General features: G+C 43.2%; 1 protein-coding gene across 1 annotated transcript; it reads right to left on the reverse strand.

Annotated features, from left to right (window-relative positions):
• Positions 1–1,382: 1,382 nt before the first annotated feature.
• rps21 (ribosomal protein S21) lies at positions 1,383–9,831 on the reverse strand. The gene is made up of 6 exons (XM_080204753.1): positions 9,747–9,831; positions 7,732–7,835; positions 7,586–7,649; positions 3,487–3,558; positions 2,415–2,470; positions 1,383–1,462 (listed from the first exon to the last, which is right to left on the reverse strand). Exons 2-6 carry the CDS (start codon positions 7,779–7,781, stop codon positions 1,453–1,455), a joined length of 252 nt encoding a protein of 83 aa, XP_080060879.1. The 5' UTR covers positions 7,782–7,835; positions 9,747–9,831; the 3' UTR covers positions 1,383–1,452.
• Between the last annotated feature and the right edge of the window lie 387 nt (positions 9,832–10,218).

Here is a 10,218-nt window from a genome sequence, read left to right on the forward strand (position 1 = left end):
GAGGCTTGGAGAATGGTGCTCTCCGTTGGGATTGTCTGAAACTCAGGCAGATGTATGGGTAAAATTCTGCCCATAGTGTAATTCATGAAAACAAGGAAGAGAAGGCTAAACCAATTTTGAGCCGCTGTTGCAGAATGCTACAATTACACTGCGGCAAGTGATGACAGCCTGGCACCTACCCAATGAAGAATGTTAGCTCTACTCTCTCTCCACAGATGCTGTCAGACCTGCTGAGATTTTCCAGCATTTTGTTTCAGATACTGGCATCCACTTTGTTACGTTTCAGGATCACAGGCACCAAGTTGCAGTGATAGTCTTGCTTTCCTCCAATATTTTTCAAAAGTTTTCTACAGATCCAAAATTCAATCTGGACATTTTGGAAGTGCAAACTTGCACAGGATAGGAGTTACAATGCACCGAGTGTCACCTCCAAGTAGTGTGACATGGCCCAAGGAAAGTAACTTGACATTGCTTGGTCAAAATGCACTAGAGGATTAGATCAAAATGCAATGAGCACCTGAAACTGTGATCCAAAACAGAATGACTGAATCCTAAGCTGACATTTATTTATAAGTGTCACAAGTAGTCTTACATTAACACTGCAGTGAAGTTACTGTGAAAATTCTCAATCGCCACACTCAAACGCCTGTTTTGCCATGCTAAATTTTCCCTCAGTGTACCCAATGTGCTTAACCAGCAAGTCTTTCAGACTTGGGATAAAACCCATGCAAACACAGGGAGAACGTGCAGACTCTGCACAGTGACCCAAGCCGGGAATTGAACCTGGGTTCCTGATGCTGTGAGACATCAATGGTAATGAGTGCCCTGTGCATTTTTTTCAGTTAAATTTTGCATCTACTCAGAAAATTGTCATACATGGAAAAACTGCCAGAATAAATTTCTCAAATCAGATAAGACATCCTCTCTTGGAACTATTCATTTGCAAACATGTACATGCTTCCACTGAGGTCTGCTTAAAAAAAAAGGCCTTCTATCACATGCCAATCAGCCAGCATTAAGCAGCATCAAGGACAATCCTCAAAATGCCAGTCCCAGTACTCCAGCTAACACATAAATATCCTCTTTTGAAACTGAAATCCCAAAATTTTAAAAAGGCCATGAGGTTGGGGCTTTTATCAGACCACCAACTGGTCACAGTCAGTGAGGGATCTGGAGAATTCTGTACATGATGCTTTTGTTGTATCAGGCAAATTGACAGCACATAAAAGTACAGTAAAAGTATTAAAGCAATAAGGAAAATAACTATTTCATTGCAACTTTAAATAAGTTACTTTTGTGGTATGCAAGTTGTGCCCAAGCATCACTCATATGACGTAAATTTATTTTTCTCCTAACATTAATGACAAAAAAGCAAAAACACATTTAATTTTTTGTTTGACTTTTTATTTCAATACAAACACGAAACTTGCTACAACCCAAGTCTTCAGCTTGTTAGACAGTTCTGAAAAACAAACAAAAAACGTAAGTTACAAGACACATTCAGAATAACCGCAGAAGAAAACAGAATTATAAATGTGTCAGGGTCCATCTGAATGGAACCCAACTCCCCACTATTTACCAATCATATCTGGAAAATTTACTGAATAGTGTAATCTCTGACATCAAGTTAAACAATTTATTTGTTAACCCCGCCCCCCCCCCCCCCACCTTATCCCAGTTCGAAGTAAGCATCTGTCCAGTCCCCTCTATAACTCATCCTACCAGGTCTGTCCTCCTGTTTACATCATTTTTATTCACTAAGAGGTGGCATGGTGGCTAGTGCTGCTACCTCATAGCACCAGGGATCCAGGTTCGATTCCTGGCTTGCATGTTCTCCCCATGTCTGTGTGTGTTTCCTCTAGGTGCTCCGGTTTCTTCCCACAGTCCAAAGATGTGCAGGTTAGGTGGAATGGCCATGCTAAATTGTCTATTAGTATCAGGAGGATTAGCATGGTAAATATATGGGGTTACGGGGATAGGGCCTGGGTGGTATCATTGTCGGTGCAGACTCAATCGACCGAAGGGCCTCCTTCTGCAATGTAGGATTCTATGATCCTCTGAATTCACGCAGCCATCTTTGTTTCAAATTCAGCCCCTCCACTGATGGGATTAGGATTTCCTCAATCTGCTGGTTGTAATGGTTTTAATCAAGTTCTGATGAAAGATCAGACTTGAAAAGTTAAGTCTGTCTTTTTCTTCAGATACTGCCTGCCCCAGCAATCCCACTTTTTTCTCTTTTTAATCATTTCCACGTTGGGCTTGGGATCACAGGAACAAAACTGCCTGTAATTTGCTCATAGGAACATAATGTGCTTCACTCCCCAGTACAAACACCTCTTGTGCTAGTTTCAGAAAAACAACACCACCACTACAAAGAAAACCATGGTATATAAAAGACTCAACATCCAACTTACTTGGCCACAATGCCATCATTCTTAGCCAGCCTCAAGATGCAATCATCTGATTCACCCTGTAATTAAAAAAATAAAGTTTAAGATCCCTTTTCAAACACACACAGCAAGTTTGATTGCATTCCCTGGACACCAAAAACTTTGATGTTAAAAATTGTGTTTTTTGTCACCACAAATTAAATTATAAACATATAGTTCATTATGAGTCAGATACTTGCAATGCAGAAATAGGCAACACAAGTTTAAAATTTTAAAAACCAGCACGGATGAAGGCAGGTTTTTTTTGGTCATATTTTGTATCTTTGTTCTGAAGCTGCTGACTCTGTGCTGAGAAATGGCTCCACAAGTGCCAGTCTCTCTTTGGAATAGTGACCAAATCCCATTACCCACATGAATATCAGTAGGCTATCTCATCATGGGAAGGCTCCAGCTGAGAATAGTTCTGCCCTCACCTCCGATCAAATTCAACTGAGTAAATAAAACTCTACCACTTAATTGGACAAGCAGGAAAATATCAAGCTCTTATTTTGTGGAAGGTATTTCAAATTCAGCAATGATCCATCTTTTCTAGAGTGTACCACCAATTTGAGCTGAGGCAATCTGGAAGTGCCCAGTCCTTTAGTAAATGGCTCCAGGGGTAATAAGGAAGACTGCATTCTCCCTCATCCAGGATACTGACCAAGAGGAAGCTAAGCCAAGGACATATCTTACAGGCAAACATTCTTAGGAAATTATAACTCACCTGTTATTATGACACCTATGTAAATTTTCAGGGCTGGGGGATATTTTACACAAAGAGCCCCACTGTTTGAAAGAACCTATTTTCTCTCACTTCCAGATGTATTTATATACAGAAGAGTTCAAGAAATTTCCATTTAGTACAAAATAAGTAAATTTGATTGAATGCTAGAACAGGTAGGGAATCAAGTATCCTATTCTTGTACAATAATTTTAATTCCAAAGGGGCATAAAATTAATGCCCTTCACTAGCCCTAGCAGCCTGCAAGATAAGGACAGAAACAACCCCCAGATGGGAAGTTTATTTTTTCCAATATCCCCAGAAATGCATACATACCATCCTACGGATAGCTCCACAGATAGCATAGGTTTTGTGCTGGCCATTAAATCTTCCTGTTACTTTGTCAACCTAAGATAAAATGATCCAAGAGACAAATGATTTATGAAAGTACCAACAGATATCCCGAAAACAAATTTCACAACTTGACATTTATATTCTACAACTTAATACTTATCATTCTGTCAGTCCACAAGAATCAGCTTCTCCCACGAAGCTACAGACAAAGACACTAAGGGTAGTTTGTCTTATGTTGTCCAATTGGATAAACGCCACATAATAAACTCATTCGCAAAATTAAAGCCACTGGGATTAAAGTGGCAGTGACAATGTGAATATGAGACTGGCTAAGGGACAGAAAAGTATTGGTAAATGGTTTTGTTTCAGATTAGAGGAGAGTATGCAATATTGGTATAGCTCCTTTTCATGTAAATTAATTACCTGGACTTAGGTATAAAGGATATAAGAACATAAGAAAATAGGAGCAGGAGTAGGCCATCTAGCCCTTCGAGCCTGCCCCGCCATTCAATAAGATCATGGCTGATCTGTCGTGGCTCAGTTCCACATTCCTGCCCTCTCCCCATAACCCTTAATCCCCTCTCTTATCAAAAACCCATCAACCCGCGTCTTAAAAATATTTAGCGAGGCAGCCTCCGCCACCTCAACGGGCAGAGAATTCCAGAGATTCACCACCCTTTGAGTGAAGAAGTTCCTCCTCAACTCTGTTTTAAACCGCCCCCCCCTTTATCTTGAGGCTGTGCCCCCTAGTCCTACTGTCCTTTCTGAGCGGGAAGAGCCTCTCCACCTCTATCCTATCCATCCCATTCATCATCTTATACGTCTCAATGAGATCTCCCCTCATTCTTCTAAACTCTAACGAGTACAAGCCTAGTTTATTCAGCCTCTCCTCATAGCTCAACCCCCTCAACTCCGGCATCAGCCTAGTAAACCTCCTCTGCACTCCCTCCAAGGCCAAAACATCATCTAACTTGAAAATATGAGCAATAAGGAGGACTTCAGACACTCAGACTGATGCAATGGGCAGATCCATGGTAGATGAAATTTAACGTGGAGAAGTGATAGATTTTGGTAGGGAAAATAAGAGGTAACGTGAACTAAACAACACAATTTTAAACCAAGTGAACAAATACAGATCTTTGAAGGTGGAAGGATAAGTTGAGAAGTCTGGGATCCCTGGCTTTATACACTAGAGGAATAGAATACAAAGGCAAGGAAATATATGAAACAGTTAGGGAGTAGTATTCAATTCTGACCCCTTACATAGGAAGGATGTTAAGGGCTTGAGGGAACTGATCCTCATGTCTCCCTCCAATCCATACACTAGCCTGACTGGGAACTATAACATCGTTCATTCCTTCACTCAAGCTGGTTCAAAATCCTGCAAACTCCTTCCCCAGCAGCCGTGCTCTACAAACAACTCACCACAACCCACTCAATGGCAAATAGTTATGGACAACAGAGGATGGGCTCGTCAGCTACACGCACATCCAAGAACAAATAAAAAAATTCTCTAGAACAATACGAGGGATGAAGGGAATTCAGTTATATGGAGCAACCGGAGAAGCTGTGATCGTTTTCCTTATAGATCTGATAAAGATTCAGACAGAGTTTTTATAAGAGTGAAATAACAAGGTAGTGCAGGACACAGGTGATAGGCAAAAGAACCAAGGCGGTAAGAGGAAACATTCTTTTTGAAATATAGTGAGTTACGCCCCCCCTTCCCTTCAAACCTAATGTTACTCCCCCCTCAACTGTGTGGTTGCACCTCAAATTTGTGCCCTGCTTTTCTGCAATGTCATGTTTAAATCCTTCCAATCAGTTTTAGACTTCTGCCAATGCCACAATTGATGTACTATGTGACAGTGATTACGGTAGATAACCCCCACAACCTTTCTTAACCTCCGTGCAGTCTTTGACAGTTGTCCACACCATCCAGCTCACCAGCTGGGGCTACACTTGCCCAGAATTGTTCTTATTTTGCGTGGCCCTCTAAGAATCAACTCTGGATTTCCCCCATTTCTCAATTACACCGTGCTCCTTGGTGACACCATCAAAAACACACCAGGTTCCACATGCATGCCAACACTCAACTCTACCTCACTGTCATCTCTTGCAACCCACCTCATTTGCCACATTGCTTGGCTGACATCCACTTCTGCATCAATCTGCTTCAGCCCTGCCACAGCCGACCTACTACTGAAACTTTATCCGTGCCATTACCCTCGGACTGATTATTCCGGTGCTTTCCTGGTTGCCACCCACCAACTTGAGCTCACTCAAAACACTGTTGGCCAAAGCCTGTTCACCAATCACTTGTGCTTGCTGATCTACAACAGTTTATGGCTGAGCAACAGCTTGACTTTAAACCCCCTTTCCCAACTTTAATGTGTCTCTGTGGCCTTGCCCCTCCCTATCCCTGAATCTTCCCAGAGATCTGCCCCACTCATACTTTAACCTCTCAAGCACTTGCAAAGTAAAGGTGATTTATTAGTCACAAGTAGGCTTACATTCACACTGCAATTAAGTTACTGTGAAGATACTCTAGATACACTCCGGCGTCTATTCGGGTACACTGAGGAAAAATTTAACAAGGCCAATTCACCTAATCTGCACATCTTTGGACTGTGGGAGGAAACCAGACCACCCAGAGGAAACCCATGCAGATACGAAGAGAATCTACAGACTCCACACAGAGTGACCCAAGTCGGGAATGAAACCTGGGTCCCTGGTGCTGTGAAGCAGCAGTGCTAGCCACTGCAACACCCCTAATTTTAATCACTCTATGAGGAGAGGCTGAATAAATTAGGCTTGTACTCGTTAGAGTTTAGAAGAATGAGGGGAGATCTCATTGAGACGTATAAGATGATGAATGGGACGGATAGGATAGAGGTGGAGAGACTCTTCCCGCTCAGAAAGGATAGTAGGACTAGGGGGCACAGCCTCGAGATAAAGGGGGGGCGGTTTAGAACGGAGTTGAGGAGGAACTTCTTCACTCAAAGGGTGGTGAATCTCTGGAATTCTCTGCCCGTTGAAGTGGTGGAGGCTACCTCGCTAAATATTTTTAAGACGCGGGTTGATGGGTTTTTGATGAGAGAGGGGATTAAGGGTTATGGGAAGAGGGCGGGAATGTGGAACTGAGCCACGACATATCAGCCACGATCTTATTGAAAGGCGGGTCAGGCTCGAGGGGCTAGTTGACCTACTCCTGCTCCTATTTCTTATGTTCTTATGAAACACACCATAGCCCACTGAAAAGCAGCTGAATTAGAAAAACCTCAGCACCAACTGCTTGTTTTCTGCTTAGTATAACAGCAGAACGCTTCAGATTCCAAAAAGGAGACTATTCATTCCTCAGGTTTGTGCTGGTCCTTTGCTGGAGCTTTCCAATTAATCTCCATCACCTCCTCTTTCTGCAGAACACTGCAAATATCTTCCTTTGTGTATTAAATTCGTACAATGCAGAAGGGGACCTTTTGGCACACCAAGTCTGCATTGACTCCGACAAGAGCATATTACTCAGGCCCTATCCATGTGACCCCTGCTAACCCACCTATATGACACATCGGGGACATGGGCAATTCAGTAAGGTCAATCAAGCTAACCTTCTCTGGAGTCTGGGAGGAAAAGAAAACCCTACACAGACACAGAGAGAATGTGCATACTCTGCAGTCACCTCTGGCAAGAATTGAACCTGGGTCCCTGGCACTGTGAGGCACCATTTTTTTAAATTCTCCAATTATTTTTCCAATTCTCTTGAATGCAACTAGTGAATATTCTGCCACCCTGTCAGACAGTGCATTTTAGATTGCAGTCTGTTGTGTAAAACCTTGTAACACCATGCTTTGCCAATCACTTTAAATTGGTGCCCTCTGGTTATTGATCCTCTGTTGTTGGACAGTTTCCACCTATTAAGTCTACAAAAACCACTCAGGATTTTTAACATCTCTATCAAACCTGCTATGAGTATTTTCACTGACCACAGCATGAGGACAAAAGATTTCATCAATACACGTGCAACATCTAGCCTTACGAATAATAATTCAGACCTACATTTCTGATTTACTAAGATTTAACTCACATCAGCGAGGTTGATTTGAATGGAAGCATGGTCCTTGGCACCAATAATTCTGTTGCTTGCAGAGCTAAAAGAAATGAGCAACAATTTAGTTAAATTATAATGCATGCAACACAAGAGGTCATAATGTGCACTTAGTTTATACCCACCATTTCCGTGGAACATAAAGATCAACAAATTCACCAGCGTCGTTCTGCATGTTGGATTTTATTTAGTTGCTGACTTTGTTCAAAGTTGTGTTTTATGCAGGGATCTAGGCACATAAAAAAAAGTTAATAGTCCAGCATACCACATTGCTGTGGCTTATTTTACGAACTAACTTAGAGACGGACCCTCTAGTTTTTGATTCTCCAAAACAACGGCAGCTTCTCCCTATCTACACTGCTCAGGCCCTTTATGATTTTGAACACTTCTATCAAATCTCCTCTCAATAATTTTATGATCCAAAAGGTGGCACAGTGGTTAGCACTGCTGCTTCACATGTGCCAAGGATCCAGGTTTGACACTCAACTCGGGGCAGTGTCTGTGAGGCGTCTGCATATTCTCCCTGTGTCTGAGTGGGTTTTCTCTGGGAGTTCCAGTTTCCTCCCACAGTCTAAAAGAATTGCTGGTTAGATGCATTGAATCATAGAATTCCTACAGTACAGGAAGCCGTCATTCAGTTCCATCAAGCCTGCACTGACAACTATCATAACCTATCCCTGAAACCCCATATATTTACTCTGCTAATCCCCCTGAAACTGAAGCGAATTTAGCATGACCAATCAACCTAGCCTGCACATCCTTGGACTGTGGAAGGAAACTGGAGCACCCAGAGGAAATCCATGCAGCCATGGGGAGAATGTGCAAAATCCACATAGTTTTAGACTCCCCTACCTTTGGGAAAAGACTATCTAGCTGATTAATGCCCCTCATTATTTCATAGACATTTGTAAGACCACCCCCAAGCCTCCTATGCGCCAGAATAAAAAGTCCCAGTCTGTCTCGCCGCTCCTTATAACTTAAGCCATCAAGTCCCGATAGCATCCTAGTACATCTTTTCTGCCGTCTTTCTTGTTTAATAATACTCTATAATATGGTGACTGGAACCATACGTAGTATTCCAAGTGTGGACTTACCAAAGTCTTGTACAACTTCAACAAGACATCCAAACTCCTGTATTCAATGTTCTGACCAATGAAACCAAGCATGCCGAATGCCTTCTTTGGCACCGTGTCCACCTGTGACTCCATTTTCAAGGAGCTATGAACCTGTATACCTAGATCTATTTATTCTATAACTCTCCTCAACAACTTAACATTAACTGAGTAAGTCTTGCCCTGGTTCAATCTACCAAAATGCATCACCTCACATTTATCTAAATTAAACTCCATTTGCCATTCATCAGTCCACTGGCCCAATTGAAGAAGATCCGGTTGCAATCCTAGGTAACCTTCTGTACTATGCCACCAAGCCTGGTGTCATCTGCAAACTTACTAACAATGCTTCCTAAATTCTCCCCTTCAAAGCGCAATCAAATTTGAGAGATGTGATATGCTGCCAGATGTGCTAGTTAGGTGCACTGGCTATGCTAAATTGTCCCAAGATAAGTTCAGAAGATGCTTAGGTTAGGGGGATGAGCAGGGCAAACTTATTATAGGGATAGGGCCTGAGTAAGATGCTCTGTTAGAAAGTCGGTGCAGACTCAATGGGCCAAATTGCCTCTTTCTACACTATAAGGATTCTATGATCCCTGGGACCATTCTCATCCATCCTTTCCTGAAACTTCCTCTCCCAGAATCACAGAATTCCTACAGTATAGGAGGCCATTTGGCCCATCTTGTGTCTACTGACCAGACTCTCACCCTATTATATGTGATTAGTGTGCACTTTATGGCGCGGTGTTGGGGGGTGGGGGAAGGTTCACCCCAGGAGGTTTACCGGCTTCTCCTGGCCCATCACCTCCTCCCTACAGCCCCAGCTCAGGGCCTGCGGCCCACCAAGTCCTGTACACGCGGCCCCCCTCTGCTGCCACCTTCCTTTCCCATCCAGAGCCGAACCCAGCGGCATTCTCTCGACCGTGCAGCGGCCAGGGCTGATCATCCCCACACAGCGGGCGAGGCCGGTTAGCCCAGGCCGGGCTCGCTCAAACATCCACTCCCTCCGCCACCCGGGTCTCACTCACCCTGCACTCACAATGGCGGTGGCCGGAAAAAGAGAGCGCGAGGGAGGACCGGAAACAGAAACCGTCCGAGAGGCAGCTCAGGATCTATTTCCGGTGGAACTACTTCCGAGTCAGCCTCTGCCTCCTATGGAGCTGCGCGCGCACTGCGGGGCAGACCTCCAGCTGAGGGGCAAATGCTGGGCTGGAGCTCAGAATCAGTCTCCGATTTAAACACAGCTTGAAACAAAAGGCCTTTCTGAGACCTCTCGGACTGTTAACTTAAGTATAAGTAAGTAAGCAAGCATATGTTTTGTTAACTAATTTTAAAGTGGTGGCTTAAGTCTATAAGAGGAATATTGATTGATTATTCATTGAAACCCTGCTGTGCAGAAAGACATATGGGGAGATGCCTGTGTTGGTCTGGGGTAAACACAGTAAGAAGTCTCACAACACCAAGTTAAAATCCAACCAGTGCCTTTATATGCCCTTCTCT

The sequence above is a fragment of the Carcharhinus amblyrhynchos genome, chromosome 16, assembly GCF_965287045.1.
Source record: "Carcharhinus amblyrhynchos chromosome 16, sCarAmb.v2.hapA, whole genome shotgun sequence".
In the NCBI taxonomy this organism is placed as follows: Eukaryota; Metazoa; Chordata; class Chondrichthyes; order Carcharhiniformes; family Carcharhinidae; genus Carcharhinus; species Carcharhinus amblyrhynchos.

What these genes read in the sequence shown, in the direction of transcription:
- rps21 (XM_080204753.1), bottom strand. Translation starts at nt 7,781, where the DNA reads ATGCAGAACGACGCTGGTGAATTTGTTGATCTTTATGTTCCACGGAAA. An exon ending in TTCAAATCAACCTCGCTGAT is followed by an intron (nt 3,559 to 7,585) that starts GTGAGTTAAATC and finishes ATTTTATCTTAG; the next exon opens with GTTGACAAAGTAACAGGAAG. An exon ending in GTGGAGCTATCCGTAGGATG is followed by an intron (nt 2,471 to 3,486) that starts GTATGTATGCAT and finishes TTTTAATTACAG; the next exon opens with GGTGAATCAGATGATTGCAT.